The 19665-nt window shown below is 40.5% G+C and overlaps 1 protein-coding gene across 1 annotated transcript in view; it reads right to left on the bottom strand.

Annotated features, from left to right (window-relative positions):
- The window catches only part of ERC2 (ELKS/RAB6-interacting/CAST family member 2), a 946536-nt gene that overhangs the window by 171084 nt on the left and 755787 nt on the right, over positions 1-19665 (bottom strand). Inside the window, exon 17 of the mRNA XM_038566126.1 lies at positions 8486-8620. Within this exon, the coding sequence (XP_038422054.1) occupies positions 8486-8620 (135 nt within the window). The remainder of the gene's footprint in view (positions 1-8485; positions 8621-19665) is intronic.

The following is a 19665-nucleotide window of genomic DNA, read 5'->3' as shown; positions in this document are numbered from 1 at the left end:
TAAACTCACAACTGCTGGTAGAGGAAGGAGAGTTAAATAGTCCCCCAGCAACAGTTCAGATGTTTGTCCTCATTTCCTTCTTTACCTGTGGCCTCACAGAGAGCCCTGGCAGGGTCATTCCAGAGCTTCTGCTCTTAAAAACAAGCAAACAAGCTGCCACCTTTATTTCCCAATGGTGAGAAACCACGCATTCCTTGTGTTTCAGTAGCTTCGGTGATTTTTAGTAGTCTTTGAGGGATAAAGAAAAAAGTGATATCTGAGCTATCTTTCTGTTTCATCTACTTTTAAAAATCCTGCTGCGTTTTAAACACAGCGTCTTCTAATTCACTTGTGATAAAAGGAGTATCAGCAAAGAGGCAAGTAATCACAAGAAAAAAAGAATTTGTAACTGTGTGTGGTGGTGGATGTTAACTAAATGGATTCTGCTAATCATTTTGCATATATACATGTATCAAGTTATTATGTTATATGCCTAAAACTAACATAATGTTAAATGTGTTACATCTCAATTTTTAATGTCTAATTATCTTTTTCTCAAAAAAGGAAAGAGACAAATGACTTATAAAATTTATTTCAAAATGCACCCCAGAATCTTTTTGGCTCTGATTGTGAGAGGACCAGCAAACAGTGGGAACAGCTGAAACCTCTGAACATTTCTTCTCATCCAATCAACATCAGCCAACAGAAGCCTTCTTCATGGATTTTTTAATTTGAAGCCTTTATCCCTGCCGAAAGCCAAAACCCAAGTCTTCATCTAAGAAGTGGGCCATGAAATTAGGTTTGTTGTGTAAAAAACCTGGTCATTTCTTATTCAGGCCAGCTTCCAACATACTAGCTTGATGGGAAACCGATACTAAAAACCAAAGACATGTAACTTTTCTTATTAGGTTACTGTCATAGGGGACTCAAAATTTCTGCTTTTTTCTGTTGTGCTGTAACTATACTTTAGTAGCTCTGATACATGGTAGTTAATTTTTCTTCTATGTAGGAAACATGAAAACGTATTTACACACACACACGAATATATGTATATATAATGTATATTCAAACATGTACTCAGGGGAAGTTAAGGAGAGAACTTTCCAGTTAAACATGATCTTGAGAAATTCTTCCATATGTGGGAAAGTCCTCAGTTCGTCTGACATATAGCGATACATACATATATACACACAGGACACTATGTATACATTTATCCCACATTCATTTAACCTCAAAACATAAAATAAATTCTTTTTTTTCCTCCCTACGCAAAAGCTAGGAATAACAACTCTATATACAGAATCCATCTTCAGAGGGCAATGGAGCAAGTTAAGCCCCTTGTCTGTTTGTTAGAATTCAAAGGGCTGCACTTTGGCTAATCTGTTGGTGAAAGTATGAGGCAAGCAGGGAATCAATCATAAACTGCATCCACCATTTCACGGAGAGGGGCTGTGGGCAACTGGGGAATCCAAGGGCCTTGAGTTGGCTTTCTGAGAAGTAATAGGGCCTGGGGAGGGGTTGCTGTGACAGCTTCATTCTCCTGGTGGACAATGAGACTCTACCAACTCCTTGTTGACCAAACATAAAATGCAGGCCTCTGGGAGAGGGAGGAAGGGGAGGAAGAGAGCAGGGGGTTTTTACTACACAGATCTGCGGCTAAGAAACATCTGGGGTTTGGAGATGTTGTCACTGGCCTCCAGCCACTACCTCAACGAGGACCTAATTGTAGGAATGGCTAGAAATTCCCCTCCTATGGAAAGGCTCTGTAGGATACTGACTAATTCTATCAGACAGCAGGTACCTAAGGCCCAGGTGTGTGCAGCATGGACAGAGGTGGGAGAGCAAGAGGACAAAAAACCTATTTTTATTTTTTTTTATTTATTTTATTTAATTTATTTTTATTTTTTTTCCTATTTTTATTTTGAGCTAACTCTACCTTATGGTTTTTCTTTTTCTTTTCTTTTCTTTTTTTTTTTTTTTTTTGACTGTAAGGGATGACTGGGGACCAGAAATCTCAAAACCAAGATAGCAAGGGTTGCAACCTCTGAGGCAGAGCATAGGTGGCACTCAACATTGGTGGGACCACTGAGACCATTTCATTACATATTAAAATACAATTTGTATATCTGTCCTGTATACATAGCTTGCAAAGAAGACCACATTTAGGTTCTTTAGTGACCAAATTATTTGATGGCTTATGGGAAAATGACATGTATCTCCAGTAAAATTCAACAGGAATTTTCAGCAAAAAGTCAAAATGGACATTCAGTGTTCTGAAATATGTCCAGTCATACAAACTCAAGTCTTAGCTGAAAGCCAACATGTGCCAGGACCACACAGTAACCAAGAGCAACAAAGAAAGAACGAATGTTCACTATTTACATCTGTAGAAAAATTCTGGAAATTGCCAAGTGGAGTGAGCAATATTTAGGACTAAGGCAACCAATATCTATTCTGGGAATAGATTAGCAGAGTAAACACCCTAAAGTTAAGGATGCAAAATGGAAAAACCATCTTCTGCCACAGGAAGGTCACTACCTTAAAGTAGGCCCTGAGCCCTGGCAGATCTGATAGCAGCCCCTGGCCCAGAGAAGCATCCTCTACTTTGCTCTGGGAGCCTGGCTTGTCCCAGACTCTTGTTTGTGCATAGACTCATAAGTGAATGAGCAAGGGATTGTGAGTCCTGGCAATCCACTGCTAAGGGCCCTCTGTAACCCAGGGCAATTTCCCTCCCTCTCTGTACCACGCTTTCCACTGCTTGAGGATCTCCCTCTGGTAATTCCATGGCAGTGGAAGAATTGCAGGAAGCTGCATTTTCACTGGCACAGGGACAGCAAGAATAAAGAGTAAAAGGCAACAGGTGAAATGGGAGGAAATGAAAGGATAAAGTCACATAACAGAAGAATGTAAATAAAGACAGTGGGAGCTGAGGAAAATGGAAAGAGAACTGAGGAGATGACATTTTTTTTTCAACTTTGGAAAATACATCAAAATAGGATAAAATTTACTATAATTCAATGGGAAAGGTGACAGCAATGTGTACTCTAGAAAAAGTTGATGTTATAGCTGTGCAACCATATTTAATACACGTGGTTGCATAAATGCATCCATACTGACATCCAAAGAGGTTTGCCGCCAATGTACAGCGCTCAGAGACCCAGGACCTCTCCTTGGGCCTGTTGATTTCCAGGTTTGTGACTGTGAATAATTAACAGCATCTCTGAGCTCCAATTTCCTTACATGTACAATGGAGATCCTTCCGTCTGCCAGTCCTACTTCCCAAAGTTCCTTAGGGAGCATCTCATTCAACAGACATTTAGAGAGTGCCCACTGTGGGCCACCCAGTTGTGAATAAACTTTGCGATATGTAACAGAGTATGAATAGAACATAAAATTCAACCAAATTTTTCCATAATGCCTCCATGATCCTGGACTCTGTAGCTCTCCTTTAGAAGCAGGATTTTTATAAGTGTAAAATATAAATTTTAAAGGGGATCTAAAAGTCTTCAAAGTAGTCAAAAGTCCTTGAGCTTCTCAACTCCTGTGAGTGAGCATTTCCATTCAAAAATAAGAGAAAAGAGATGCAAGTTCTGGGCTTGGAAAGTGGTCATATATTCTGAGGTTTCCAGACAAAAAATGTTTAGGATTTTTCCAGTTAGGTCCCTACAAATTAGAATGCTTTAACAAATGGAAGCACATTTTGCAAAAAAAAAAAAAAAAAAAAGCAGTGAAATCCAGGTCCTTAAAGAGCCAAAGCCCATCCTAAGTCCCAGACACAGGAATGTGAGTCCTGGATGCCAAAGGACATCCTGAACAAGGCCCAGCATTTTGAGTTGGCTGGGGTCTAGAGTTCACTTTGACGCTATGCATTTCTTAGAAGCTATTAGGAGATTAATAAAATACGGGTTTTTCCTGAGACCAAAAAAATCACATACTAAAAAGACTTAATGTAATTGATATGTCAAAGAAAGATGCTCCTGAGACATAATAACAGATAGTGTACTGGTGACAGGTACAGAGGGCATTTGGAAGAAGTTGAGTTTCCACTTGACTTTTCTAAAATCAATCTTGGTTACTTCACTGAAAATAAAAATGAATGTGGTTCCAGCATGTTCCATTTATTCTATAGCCTTTGTCGTTTCTCAAAGCTTACCAGCAGCTTGTGTCATGGGAAGTATTTATTGTCTCTGCTTGGAAATATTTGTGCCTACCTCTTGGTTTGAAAAATTTCAAATATGGCATTATTATTAGGATTTGTCTGAATGATCTACTTGGACATTTCAATGGCTATGGCCATTGCTCGGTCATAGGCCACCAAGTGCCACCTGCTTCTTTCTCAGGTAAGTGTCTAAGCTGCTGGACTGCCACATCCCACTGACTTCTCTTATGTGTTTTCAAAATTGCCTCTTCCCCTCATTACACTAATTTTCAATTTCTGAGGGGCCATGTATTTATGATTATTCTTGCTTTCTTGGGTCCTCACCCTTATAAAGGTTTCCTTAGTTCAGATCTACTGGGTTTTTGATAGGATAACTCATTCCCAGACGTTATAGCCTTTAAAAAGGTATCCTAATAAATGAATGAAAGAGGCACTCTGATTTTTTGCTATGCTGTATTTGCCTCAAAACTCCACCTTCTGATGAAAAACACTGTTGGCAGCTATGTTTTAAACTGGGTAGTCTCTTTCTTCACCTGATACTCTGAGAACAGTATTTCTCAGAGCACAGATGTTACAAGAAAAGAAAAGAAAGAAAAGAAAAGAAAAGAAAAGAAAAGAAAAGAAAGGAAAAGAAAAGAAGAAAGAAAGAAAAGAAAAGATTCTATGAGCAAATTAGTTTGGGAAATGCTGGATTAAATAAAATTGGAGAGTTTTCTTTCTTATATGACTTTTTAGATCCTTTGATCTGCTAATTGCACCAAGACTCTCTAAGATTGACTTATAATATGCAGCACTTTAACAAAATTCTTTATTCACTGAATCTTTCTTTCAAGATTTTCCTCCTGGGACTAATGTTTCAAAAGTTACTTTGGGAAATGCTCGTCTAGACTTACAACCCTTGGATTCAGTTTCTCCTGAGGAGAAAGCAAAATCATAGTGAAGGAGAAAGGGGCAAGCAAGAAATGGAAAAAGAATCTAATTCTGCAAGTGCCTAGGATACTTAAATTGAATTTCCTAAGGAAAAATGAATTTCTCTGGAAAAGTAGCAAAGTGACTGGTTTTTTTATATTTCTTTATTTTCACATGTTCTGACCTTTTAATAAAGCTCAACAGACAATGGCAACATTTTGTAGTTCCTCCTCCAGAAGATATTGCTGGTCAACCCCCAGGCTACAGGAAAGTCAGGGCTGGAAGATTCATGGGAAAGAAATCAGGAATCCCTTGGAAGAGACATCTTCCCTTTAAGTCAGTTCAGTTAACATGGGTACATCGTGGACATTTAGTTTAAATCCCATCCAAATCAATTCATTGTTCAGACCCTTATGCTGTCACCATAAGGCTGTCACTTTTTCTTGAGAAGTACCTCCCCTCCATACATACTAGTATATATGTGTGCACAATTATATAGAGTTTATAATCATCTGGGAAAGACTTCTCAGCCTTCTGATGACTATGGCATTCTGGAATTTAGTTTTAGAACAACCCATATATTGGTATATGAGCTGTTGGTGCTTTTAACGGAGGGTATGGGTTGTCCAAGACCTGTGACTCCTATTCAAAAAGCTCACCAGCCCAGAGGATCTTGCCATTTCTATCACTGGAAGCAATCTACTTTTGCAGGTCTTCTTAGTCAGTTCTCTTTTCTCTAATTGAAAGAGTGTATCAATGAAGCCTTATAGCTTTGCTGACTCCAATTTAAAATGGCAAAGTTATCCTTCTGGTCAAGGGTATGCCACTTTCAAGGGTATGTGGGGATCATGCTAATTATATATGCATAAGAGATAGCAGTTTCACATAGTAGAGATAGAGTCTGTTTTTGTAAAGTTCAGTGGTAGTAAAAATGATAGGTCAAGTCCGTAGAATCAGGGCTATGATTATGGAAGAGGCAAATAAGTTACTTTTATTTGGAGTTGCACCATTTTTTTGGCTCCTAAACTTCACTGCAGAGTGAGTTCCTAAGTCACAGGCCACAAGTTAAGTCGTAACTACCTTTTCAATGTCATGTTTTGATTGACACAATCCAGAAAAAAACTGAACAAGACATCAGATGACCTGAATTTTTGTTTTCAGACTACACAGCAAAATCCCTAAAGGTAGGGATTCTTGTCCATCATGTTCTTTCCCAAGGCCAGCATAGTAGCTGGCATGGAATATGTGCTCCAAGTATTAGTTGAATGAGCAAATAACCAGAAGCAGGACTCAGGTCAGTGTACCACCACCCCTCCCAGGGCCTAAATTTCTCATCTGTAGAAGAAGATGAGGTTATCTACCTCTATGTCCATGGGTTGCTTAGAGTGGTCACTGAAATGAAGGATGTGAAGGTGGATGACCATCACCATCCTCCTAACAGTAGCAATGACAAAGGTATATCAGAGGTCCTGATGACACATCTTAGCCAGATACTTCTCAAGGGACAATAACTCTTCCGGGAAGAGCATTGCCCTTGAGCAATGATTTCCACCCTATGACAACCTCTAGTGGTGGTAGACAAACATAAGACAGTCAACCAAGCCAGCAAGACCTCTATTTTGTGTTTAAAGATCTCTGGAAAAGTAGCAGGAGATTAGCTTTTGTGAGAAATATCATTCACAAGGCAGATAATTTTGATCTGGTGTCTAGTTTCTAGCAGGACATATTAGCATATGTGTCTCTGTGATGAAACAAGCCTGTTTCTTATCTCAGCAGGTCCTTGTGTGACTAACCATCCCCCGACACCCAAACCCGTTGGCTCCAAATCCTTCTTTCTGCCTCTATAGTGCCCTCTGCTCCTATTTCTCTGGGGGAAAAAAGCCCAGGGTGGCCTTCTAGCACCAATAAAGTCTCACATTTACTCCTCCCAGGAGAAGTTCAAGGAACAAAGGTCAGTGTGCCAAAGGCTGGGATTAAGAACAAGAACGAAGACATTTAGTTAGCAGGATGCCAGGTATACCACGATGGGTGAGTACAGGCGAGGTGGTGGTGATAGCAAGGGATGAGATATGAAAAAATAAAGTGAAATAAAAGCAAAACCACAAGCATACACGATAATGACATGAAATTTTTATCTCTCTCTACTTTGCTGATTGCTAAATTAAGAACTATTTTTGAGAACTAATAACATGAACTGGTGCCTTTCTGAACTTGACTTCAGAAATCTAGATGTCCTCTATGAACATCTGTAATGTTGGGGTCTCTGAGGGCAAATGCTTTGTAGTATAAGGGTAGAGCCAAGCTGGGGGTTGGAGGCAGAGGGCCTCCTGGTTGGAGCTACTTTACTGCAAAGCTCCAGGAGCACTTCTTATGTTGCATACTATATAAATGGCTCCCCCTGGAGTTGTAACCCTAGTAAAACATCTTGGAGACTTGTAATCTTAACTTCTTTGGGAGACTAGTGACATGAGGTGCAAAGGAAATGGAGCCATCTGAAAAATGGTCTTAGCATAATAAGCACCTCTTCCTCCAACAAACAGTTAAACCTCTCTTCACATAGGTAATTCCAGTAAGTCCTCCCCCCTCACATACCCAGAAATATATAACAAAGGCATTTACACTTATCTAGATGATTATATTCCATTACCTACGGCCCTTTCCCTCTTGAAATTTATTGTATAAGCTACACTAGGATCATACACACACAAGAAGCTCATGGTACAATAAAGGAGGAAATACTGCAATACTGACTATATCAACCTGCTAGTTTGCATTTAACTTCATAATTTCCATGAAGTTCATTTTCAGGAGTTTTAATCCCATACAGTCATTAGTTTTTACATTTGGTGGGTAAATGCAAATATTGAAGACCACAGGAGATTTTTGTTTTTGTCAACCCGTCTTTTCACTTGCTTCACTTAGTCAAGGGAGAAGATAGGGTCCAAATCAAATAAACCAGATCCATTGACTTTACCAGGTAAAATGCAAGCAAAACTGATTTCTCTTCATGTTGTTTTACCCCACATTAATTTGCATCACTAAGGAATTTTCTAGGAAAGTGCTCATGAAACTCAAGGCTTCTCTGGTTGCCAAGCTCATGGAAACAAAGTGCTTTCTCTTAAAACTCTGAGAGAGACATTCCAAAGTAACCCACCATTAGATACTGAGCCAGCAACAGACTTCATATCTATGAAAATAGAAAGGAGGGGAGGAAAGAAAATGCATAACATAAACAAGAACAGACAAAACCTTAAAGAGGAAGGAGAAAGGAAAACATTTAGACTCCTTGAGTGATGGAAATAAATACCAAAGCTATTAGTTTCAGTTCAAAGGACGTATCACTTTATGCTGTTTATTATTTCTTGAGGATTATTTATTTTATCTTAAAATATCCAAAGGGTAAAAGGGGTCCTGGAGGTAAGCGGCAATGAAACTGACCTGGTCGGGAGAAGGCCTGTGATTGGAATGTTGCGACCTCCCAGGAGATCGGTGGTGGTGGTGGTGGTGGTGGTGGTGGTAATGATGGTGGTCCTCATCGTAGTTGTCTGCCATCAGCTTCATTCTGTTCTGGGTCTGCACAGAACAAAAACCAGAGAAGAGTCTATCAGGAGCTGGAAAACCAGCCAAAAAGACTCAGGGCATAATTACAGTACGTCTAGGATTCCTTTGGTTCCTAATCCAGAAGTTTTCATTTTTAGTCAAATTGAAACTCAATAAAGAATGCACCATGCCATTTGGTAAAAGAGGTTTTGTCACATTCTTGAAATTACCCTGTTCTTGGATCTACATTAGATGCAAATGTACTTCCCCTTCATGTGATTTATAAGGGGGAAAAATGGACATAAACCCGAAGGTGCTCTGTTTTACATTATCAAGAGAACACACAGATCCAGAATAAGCTTGCAATCACAAACTACCAACAGTCACATCCTATACTCTAGAGCAAGCAAGAGAAGGAAGCCCTGGACAAAAAATGATGGAACAGGGCTGGGTGGAGACACAAAACTACAGACAAGTAATGGTCTTGCGAGACAAAGCAGAGGAATCCACTCAAAAGCTGCCAAATGCAAAAATAGCAATGGAGAAGGTTTGTTGCTCTGATGGCTTCTAGGGAAAGGACTCTCTGTGGACAATTTAACTGATAGTGCTCTTTGGGGAAATTGAACAAAAGGAGCAAAGTTGATGTAGAAGAGCTAACTACTGTAATTTATGTCCCATTATGTTTATCACATGAGGTAGCTAGGTGTCATGGTTTAAATTCCCAGGACACACAATTACCTTGTTTTATTATGTAAGGCAAGAAAGGGACCAGCAATGAATTGCCTAAACAGAGTCACAGAATCTAGAAAAGTGCCTATAGACAAGGGAAAAGGGCAGATAAAAATATCTACCCCAGAAAGCCAGGAAATGTAGAGACTACACATGTGTGTATGAAGAGAAGACTGTCTGGATTCAAGTCCTGCATAATCTCTTTGCTGGCTATGTGATCTTGAGAGTTAACTATTTGTAAACTTCAATTTTCTCAACTACAAAATAGAAGTAATAGTGCCCCCCCCCTCCCTGGGGTTGCTGTGAGGAGCAAAGAATATGATAAGCTTCAAGTGTCAGTTCAGGACCTGGCCCATCATAGGCTTGCAGTAAAAATCAAATTCTATTATTTTATTTTTGCTACATTTACAGTATAACCTCTCCTTCTTATACATGTTGTTTCTTCTGCCTGTGGTACCTCCCGCAACCACCTACCCTTACCCCTTACCTTCTGTGTCTGGCTAATTCAGCATTTTTGTTCTCTAGGAGCTTTTTCCCAATCCCACCCCTGATGCCAGGGCACATGCACCTCCTATTTATCATGCATAACCTCAGATCTATCTGTTCAACTGTTGGTCAAATTGAGCTTGTTTCTTCCACCTGCCTCTCCCCAGAATCGAACGAAGCCTAGTAAATGTAAATATACTGTGCATGTTGCTTCAATGAGGGGACTGAATTTTGGGGGATGCTGCCATCCTAGTGGTGACTACACATTTGTTTTTAGCCAGGGAAGTTTACTGAGAGTTGAGGACATCTCATGAGTTGCCATAACAATCCCACTGGTGACCTGAGATGACAGTGAGCCAGAAGTACTTCAAGAGAGCTGGAAATCAAAGGCTGGCAGACCCTCCAAATGGTTGGAATTCTATTTTGTAACATAAATAATACTCTGATAACAATTCTGGACCCAATATAGTATATTTTTGTAGTATGTTTCATGTGCAATCTAACTTATCCTCAAAACATTCCTGGGAGGAGTAATTACTATCCTCACTTGCAGCCAGAACATGAAAGCAGAGATTTCAGCCCTCAGAGTCTCCTTACCATAGAACATGGAAATTTCCTAGGTCTTCCGATTCTCAATCTCTAGCCTTTTCTCTTTGCCATACTGCTAGCAGAAAAAGCAAACAGCTAATTAGGCAGAAACAGCTTTCCTATAGATGCTTTGGTTCTGCTCAGTTTTGGAAACACTTTATATCCCAATTCTATCTGCCAGAGGATGTCTTGTGATGTACTCCACTTTGAGAAATGTGTACAATATTTGAAAGTCCCCACAGTGGGTATAAAAAACATGTATGTATATGGATAAAAACAATAAAAATAGAGAGAAAAATCCATCTAACAATTAAATAATAAATCCCAGGCAACCTTTGGCAACCGATAGCATATTTATCCTTCTCTTGTCCATTTATAGCATCAGAAGACCCAATGGACAAGTTACATCTTGTGAGAAAGAGCAGGTCAGTGGAGCTGTTGCCGACCAAGTACTGAGAGTCCTCTCATTCAGCCTGCCCTTGTACAAAAGATTCTGAATTCAGTGTTCACACCTAAAACTCCAGTATTGTCAAGAATCTGTACTTTTGAACTCATGAACTAATAAATCTGAAATTGTTTCTTCTAATAGAACTCAGAGAGCCTGAAGGGAGCTGTAAGATCTGCTATGGTCAGGAAGGAAGGGGGCTCACTCAAGAATGAACAATGAAGCCTAAGTGAACAAATAATAACTCTGCTATTGTAAACATCATAATGTCCTTAGTCTTTGGGGAAGCTCCTGTGATTTTATGAGATTATTTTCTTACCAGCAACAAGCCTAAAGTTCCCTACCTTTGAACTGTATCCCATAAAAGAATGTACAAGCTAAACAAGATGCTATATGAAGTCCTAAATGTGTCTGCTGAAATGAGGTGTTGGAGAATAGGCATGTCATGGGATAAAGACTGTAAATGAATGATGTCATCTTTCCAATTTGGTGCTGAAATATAAATAAACCATGTTGTTCATGTGAATACCAGATCTGGGGGAAATGTACACACAGCAATTGTGAGCGGAAGAGGCTTCTTTTGATTAGTCTGGACTGGAAGAGAAGAGTGTGAAACAGAGATGAATAATGAGAGTTTGCCCTGATATTCTAGACCACTTTTATTTATCTTGCTTGTAACATATCCCTTAAACTGTGACCAATTTCTTACAGGCTGGTTGCTAGTTTTCCCTTCTATAAAAAAGTTTGACCAATCCTGCCCACTTAATTGTCAAATTGAAAATGGACCTCTCAATTTTTTAAATCTATATTTCCTATTCTCATTCCCACCCAATTATATTGGCTTCCTAACATACCAAGAATGGTCTGGAAGGATAAGAAGCCATGAATAGCATTCTTAGAAGATCGACAGAAGAAAAACTGTAGAAATTTTAACAAGGATAGCATTTGTTCAACTAACTCCAGACACACTGATCAGGTGACGCCGTGTGCAATGGTTCATATCCCTGCAGTCAACAGATACGTGAGGTGGCCGCCACATAGCCTTAAACCATAGTTCTTCCGGGCAGTCATAATTGAAGTCCCAGGAAAACGAAAACAGTTAGAGAGAGGGAGAGCTTTCCACAGCACTACACTTGGGAACTCACGGACTCATTTAGCAGTGCACTGAAGCCCATTTTTATTTCCTTTTCAGTGTCTACCAAACTGCTGACCTGACATGTTTGCCTTTGGCTAACTATGTTATATTCATTTTACTATATTATGTCATGACTGCTGAGACAGCTCTAATCAGATTTCATTTTCCACTTCCTCTTTCTTCCAGGCGCAACCTTATTTCTCTAGGGCAAAAGACTCCTCTAACAGCTCTCCCACTGCACTCTTGCCTCCCACTGAATATAATCTATAGCTGGAGTGACATTAGACCCATTAGTCCCTGACTTTAAGATCCTCAGAGACTCCCCACTGCCCTCAGGAAAAGAGCCCTAGCTCCTCCACAGCTTACAAAGCTCTTCTGAGGCAACTGCTTGCTGTTCACCTCTGAATCTCACCTCTTATGCTCCATGTCCCAGCCCTGGGATGTGCTATTCTCTGTTCCTGTCATGCTCTTCATCCTCTATCCCTTTGCCGAAGTTATACCCATTTTAGCTTCAATACCATTATCTCCAGAAACGCCTTCCCTAAGCCTGCCTCAGAAGGGATTAAGAGCTCTTCCACTGCCTTCCCCAGGATCCTGTATTCCTGTATCCACCTCCAAGCCCCCTTCCATCACAACACTTATCCCAATGAATGGCAAATAATCTCGTGCTTTCTTGGCTTTCTCTACCACTAGGTTGAAATTCTCTTAAGGGAAGCACTATGTCTGAAACACCCTTACACTCAGCACCTGCACACAGTCTGGTGCATAAGTAGTAAGTAAATGTGTGTAAAATAAACGTATGGATGTATGAAGGAATGGATAGAATGGGTATAGACTAGTTTGGAACAGATGAAAGAGAAAAGCCTACAATCAGCCTCTATGAGGAGCCAGTTGAGTATATAACTCTTCACATGGTAGTTTAGCTCTTCCTATTATATATTTGTTTTTGGTTGCTATTCTTGAGAGTGGGAGAGCAAACATATACTTTTGGAGCTATTGGAAAAGTTGAATTGGTTTTCTCCAAGATATATTCCATTCTTTAGTAAAATGGACCTGGTGAAATACTCCATGTCCCTGGTTATTTACCTCATTTAGAATAAAAGGTTTGGTGGTGTTATGGGATTCATTTCCTTACTATCCCCTAGCCTTTAGAAGAGCAGGGGCCTTTGGAATACTTTTGTTAGCACCAAAAGTCAACCATGGAAAACTGAAACTTTATCCATTAACTAAAATCCCTGATGAACACCATCTGTGAAAAGGTGCCATATACTCCATCTCTTTGACATTTCTGAAGAGTTTATCCAAGGAGCTCTTGAAACAAAATGAAAATCCTTGATTGACTAGTAATAGACTCAATAGCTTAATGGCAATATGTAGCTATAAAAGTGTAATATTAAAACTGCCTTTAAAAATATTTTAGCAAGGTGGCAATAATGAACTATGCTTTGATCAGTCATCTGGATCAAGTTAACAATAAAACCTTCATGAATATGGTTTAAATAAGAAAAAAATATAATAAGATTTGTTGCTATGGGATATGGAGATAATACCATACAATAGCAATTACACTTTCTTCTATCAGGTTTTCTTTTCTCCCTCTTTCCTGCCAGAGAAATCTGAAATAGTCCAGAACTCTTCTACTGGTCTTGTTTCTGCCAAATCAGAGCAAGGTCAACAGTTCTTGTCTCAGAGCAAAAGATGGAGAAACCAGACAACAACTGGACAGTCAGGAGGAGAGGGATTTCCTGTATATCCACTAGGTCCACGTAGCAATGAATCATAATTGAATGGGGTCTGGGTTCCAATACTTGGGTCACTCTTGGAGGACAAAATGAAGTAGGAGGATGAAGAAGCTATTATGGGAGTTTGATGCATTGGGGAACTTTATAGGATTAAGTAAGAATCAGTGATGGAAAGGCTTCCACTATGGACATTGCACAGAAATTCATTCAATACTTACCAAACTTCTGTAACCCTAAGGACAAGAACAATGATGTGCCAGGCTAAGGATTTGGCTGGTATGCTTTTGTTGACTCCTTACTTTTGAGACAGCTATTTTTATGAGCCTTCTTTTACAGATGAGGAAACCAAGCCCATGATTGCTCAGCTGCTGAGTGGGAAAACAGGACTGAAACTCAGGTTTCTGACTCCAGAGTTCTACAGTAGTTATGTGAAGGGTAAGGTCCCAGGCCACAGGCAGGGGACAAAGCAAAAATAAGACATGAGGAATTAAAGGACTCACTAGACATGGTATGAAAAAGAAAATAGGGCAGCCCGGGTGGCTCAGCGGTTTAGCACCTACCTTCAGCCCAGGACATGATCCTGGAGACCCAAGATCAAGTCCTGCATCGGGCTCCCTGCATGGAGCCTGCTTCTCCCTCTCTCTGTCTCTCATGAATAAATAAATAAAATATTAAAAAAAAAAAGAAAGAAAAGAAAAGTGAAGGGATTGGTTTATATAAATGCCCAGAGGCAGGAAAAATCCCCTCCAGCTAAGGGTGAGGGCATCAAATAAGGCTCCAAGGGTCCTTTGAGCTAGGAAAGAAAGTTGGCATGGATATAGGTATAAAGAAGAGTAGGCGTGGGAGATTTTATAGTAAACTCACCTTGAGAAGAAAAATAAATCAAGAAGGGGACTGGAATCCAAGATGTAAGGGGTGTGTGTGTGTGTGTGTGTGTGTGTGTATGCATGTTATGTGTTGCTTTCTTCATTCCTGTACTGGATGTGGGGAGAGCATGAAACTTATTATACTCAATAAGATAATAATTCATTATCTTATTTTTCAAAAGAGTTTATAAACTTGGGACATTTTGGAAGGAATTTAAGACAGAGCCATAGTCATATGCTCACACATGTCAAACTACGACATCTCTGGGAAAATGGGCCTGGCTCTGGATATCTACGTATTTACAACTGTCTACACAATCTACTGCTACAACATCAGGCCTGCCTTGAAAACTGTTCTGATATCCTCCAACTCATTAGGCTGATCAGTCCTTTCTGCCAACCATCTGCCTCCCAACTTTATTGAATGTCCTCCCTCAGTTTTTATTTATAAACAGAAAAGTAGTTGGTCACTATGTAGAGTTTAGAAGTTATTTTTGTTATCTACTCATTAACTATCCTTATTTTATTTTATTTTAAATTATTATAGAACATGTCAGTGCCCCTCCCATATCCTCTTGCTCTACCCTAAAAGTCACTTGCCGTGACAATCCCGGATGTGATGCTGTCTTTCCATCTCAAATCTATGTACCTCTCTGCCTGAGGTCTTCCTCTGGCCTCACATGCAGGTTTGGCTAGGGAATAGGGCAGACCAGAGTGTAGGGAGCTCACATCCTCAGAATAATGTTCACTCTATGAGGAAGGAGGGAGGTAAAGTAAGCAAATAACTAGTGTCTCTGTCCTTTGGTGGGATCACCCTATGCTGTGTTTCAGAATCTCTCAGTAAATTCCTCACCGAGTGCAGCCCTGGTTGATTATAGCAAGAAAGCACACATTAATGCACCTTTATTGACATTTTCAATTCCTGCCTCACTTCTCAATTTTCTCACCATGCTTCTTGGGATCACCTCCCAAATAAACTACCCGCACCAAATCTTTGTCTCTGGGTCTTTTTTTGTGAGAATACCAGCAAATGAGTAATAAGCCTATGTTTGTCTAACTTTTGCACAGGACTAACATTCTGGTGACTACCAGGCCTTCCCAAGGACAGCTCTTGAGATTTCTCATCACCTGGGGAGGCAGATCTCTCTCGTCTTTCTTAGGGTAGTAACATAGCCTGGCACTAATTCTGTTTCTGTCAAATATTCAGTCTGAGACTCAGGCTGAATTACTTTTCCATGAGCCTCAATTCCTATATCTATAAAATGGGCAAGAGAGGGAAGGATGTCTGTAGCATGTACGAAACTCCACATGGATTGATGCTGGACTACTGTTTTTATTCTCTGTTGTACATTTTGCAGCTTTTCTTTCTTTTTTCCTCCTAAAATCAAGGGAGAGAAATTATTTTGGTAAACCATTTATTGCTGCCACCTTAGGAACTTGAGGAATTCCTGGATGGGTTGTAGATAATCATTGTAGGGAAGGCATGCTCTCCTCTGTTCTACTATCAGTCAATGCAGCCCATGGCAGGGGTAATTATCTCCAAAAAAAGTTCTATGTGCTCTGCTGATAATGGGGAGGTTAGGATCCTTCACAGTGGCAGAAAGAAGGCCAGTGCTGTGAGATGGAGCCACCTATAAATATCCGTGACAACAACCAATGCTTACGTTGGCCTGCTATGTGCCAAGCACAGCCCTTTGCTCTTGTCATCTAATTTAGTCAGTTACATCCACAATGATGTAGGTTGGAGGTGGGGGGCATATTCAAAATAGCTGGGGACAGCCCTGGTGGCTCAGTGGTTTAGTGCCACCTTCAGCCCAGGGCCTAATCCTGGAGACCTGGGATCAAGTCCCACATCAGGCTCCCTGCATGGAGCCTGCTTCTCCCTCTGCCTGTGTCTCTGCCTCTCTCTCTCTCTCTCTCTCTCTGTCTCTGTCTCTCATGAATACGTAAAAATAAAATTTATTAAAAAAATAGCTGCTATGACAGAGGCACAAACTCCTAAGAACCGAGAGTGACTCAAGTGCAAATGACGTGGATATCAGTTCTGGTAGAGGCTATTATTATCCCCACTTTAAAGATGAAGAAACTGAGGTTTATTTTAATCTTTTTAAGATTTATTTATTTATTTTTAGAGAGAGAGTGAACATGTTGGGGGGGAGGAAAAGAGGGAGAGAGAGAATCTCAAGTAGACTCCCTGTTAAGCACACAGTCCATCATGGGGCTCAATCTCATGACCCTGAGATCATGACCTGAGCCAAAATCCAGAGTTAGATGCTTAGCCAACTAAGCTACCCAGGTGCCCAGAAATTGAGGTTTAGAAAGACTAAGAAGTTTAACCAAGATCACACAACTGGTAGATTTGGGATTATAATTCCAAAGCCTTCTATGTAACCACTGCACCCTACTGCTCAGATCGATAAAGACTGGCTCCTACATTAAAAAAAAAAAAAAAAAAAAAAGATTGATCTGGGAATGGGCTCTGACTCTCTGGACATTGATCTCAGAGCTGAGAAGAGAAGCAGTTCATGTAATTGATTTTAAAGTTCTCTGAAAAGAGCAGAATTCAGACATATTATAAAATCTTGATCGAGTTTCAAAGGAGTCCATGTTGCTGACTAATCCTAATATAAATTCAAACATCATTATCCACAATCCATACTAACTTTTAATGCTTCAAGCAAGATGGTTTTGAAGCTAGGCTAACATATTAGCAACTGCAGACAGCCAAGGAATTTCTAACATCCTGAGCACCGCTGGAAGTGGTAGAGTTTGGGGGAAGGGGAAGGCCGTAGAAGTTTCCACCACAAAGTTACTTAGTTAAGCACAGGTCTGTTTAATTAAGTAGTGGGCAGCACATGCTATACTTAGCTTTTAAACACTTGTAAAGTCCTCTTCATTCATTTATCTTACTTGTCACTGACAAGCTCTTCAAGGACTGTAACAGTATGCAGAGCATGAAGAGCCTGGGTAAACAACGCATATTTTATGTGGAGTCTAAACTGTTTCAACTCAGAGAGTCAATAGAGGGTCTCTGAAACAAAAACAAAAAAACAAAAAAACAAAAAAACAAAAAAAACTGTCCCACTAACTAAGGATGCATTTTGCGCATGGTCTATTGTGAGTTTCCTTAGAAATTGAGCTTCAAAATCAAATCCCAATTTTTTAACTGAAAAGAAAATGGAGGGACAGAAAGGAAACAAAGAGGGGAGGAAGGGAGGGAGGGAGGGAGGGAGGGAGGAAGGAAGGAAGGAAGGAAGGAAGGAAGGAAGGAAGGAAGGAAGGAAGGAAGGGGAAAGAGAGAAGACAGAAAAAAGGAAAGGAAAAAGGAAGAATGGCACAGAGGAGGTTATTTCTAGCCACTGCGATTCAGACTTAAAACTGTGCTGACAAGGGAGGTCAAGGTCTTCTTCATTCAATTCATACAGTCAACAAATACTTATTATCATTGGCCTAGGCAGAATTGGCATCACATCTTCTCCTCAACTAATGAATTAGAAAGAAGATAGAAAGAAAGAAAAAAAGAACGAACGAACGAAAGAAAGAAAGAAAGAAAGAAAGAAAGGGAAAAGAGAAAAGAAAAAAGAGAAAAGAGAAAAGAGAAAAGAGAAAAGAGAAAAAAGAAAAAAGAAAAGCCAGCCACACCAGGGTCTGGTGTAACCAAATTGACTGACAGATTGGAAACTGCTGGTGAGTGACTATTCTAAGGAGAACTCGAAGGGCGTGAGTAACCCAGCAGCACCCCAGCAAGGGACTGAGAGTCTTCCACGGTGAGGGCTAAGAAGACAAGTGTCCATATACATGGACACGTGCAAGAAAATTCACAGGGAGTAAACAGAGTCTTTAAGTTATGGATTGACTTTAAAATGTATTTAGATAGGGATCCTTGGGTGGCTCAGTGGTTTAGCGCCTGTCTTCAACCCAGGGCGTGATCCTGGAGTCCCGGGATTGAGTCCCATGTCGGGCTCCCTGCATGGAGCCTGCTTTTCTCTCTGCTTGTGTCTCTGCCTCTCTCTCTCTCTGTGTGTCTCTCATGAATAAATAAATAAAAATCTAAAAAAAAAAGTATTTAAATAAATTCTCACAAGTATAACAAAAACAATTCATACAAATTATATCATAAGTTGTGGAAAACATTGTGAAGGTGGTTCTTAAAATGACTGAAGCTTGAAACATCTCATCAGAAGAAAAGAGCAAAGCAGCTGAGAATGGACTGGGTTGCAGACAGCAGAGTCTCTGAAAATGGAGTAGACCACAAAGAATGAATGTGTCCCCAGGAACTGTCAGAGGACAGAAGGACATTCTCCACCAGGGGCTTGTGACTTCAATCCAGAAATGGGAGCAAATGAAATCTGGGCCTGCTCCCAGTTCTGATGCTGAGCAGAGGGGGCATAAACCCAAGACCTCCTCTGCACCTCACTCCCTTCAAAACAAAACAAATGACAACAAGAGAGGGAGAAAGGGAGGGTGTGAGCAACACAGAACATGTGGTGGGGCTGCTGGCTGTGCTGCACACAGGGAGAGACCCAGGGAGGGGCGGTGAGACAAGAGCAGAGGTTTGGCAGGGTGCAGGGGCCTGGCAGCCGGAGAGCAGGAGGAAGACAGGGAGAGACAGCGTAGGCCCTGGAGAGAACAAACCCCTCTCCCCAGCTGCTCTCACATTTGGGTAAAACAACAGGAGAATATGTAAACACACTCATTAGTAGTTTTCCAATCAGTTGGAAAACAAATGAGAAGAGAGAAATGGCAGTGGAGTGTCCCAAATACCAAATCTATGAAACATTCCCTCTGGCGTTTATCTTCTTACTGGGTTGCTCGCTGTTTGGATTTCAGTGCCCTTACTAGCTTTATATGGGATACGCTGAACTTACTCTAGCTAGGACCAATTTACTTCTACGTGGAACAAAGAGTCTGAGTCACTTGTTCCACTCTGGGTAGGTCTCTGTAGGCCCCACCCAGGGACACACAGACACCACAGGCACATCATTCACAGGTCCTCTTACACACTCCTGGAGCTGATATTACCTCAGCACGCAAAAATGAAATCCATAACCACCACCTCCTCTCCTGTGAAAACCTACCCTAGAAGA

The sequence above is a fragment of the Canis lupus genome, chromosome 20 (genome assembly GCF_011100685.1).
Source record: "Canis lupus familiaris isolate Mischka breed German Shepherd chromosome 20, alternate assembly UU_Cfam_GSD_1.0, whole genome shotgun sequence".
NCBI classification, from domain to species: domain Eukaryota; kingdom Metazoa; phylum Chordata; class Mammalia; order Carnivora; family Canidae; genus Canis; species Canis lupus.
This window is presented reverse-complemented; position numbering and strand designations above follow the sequence as displayed.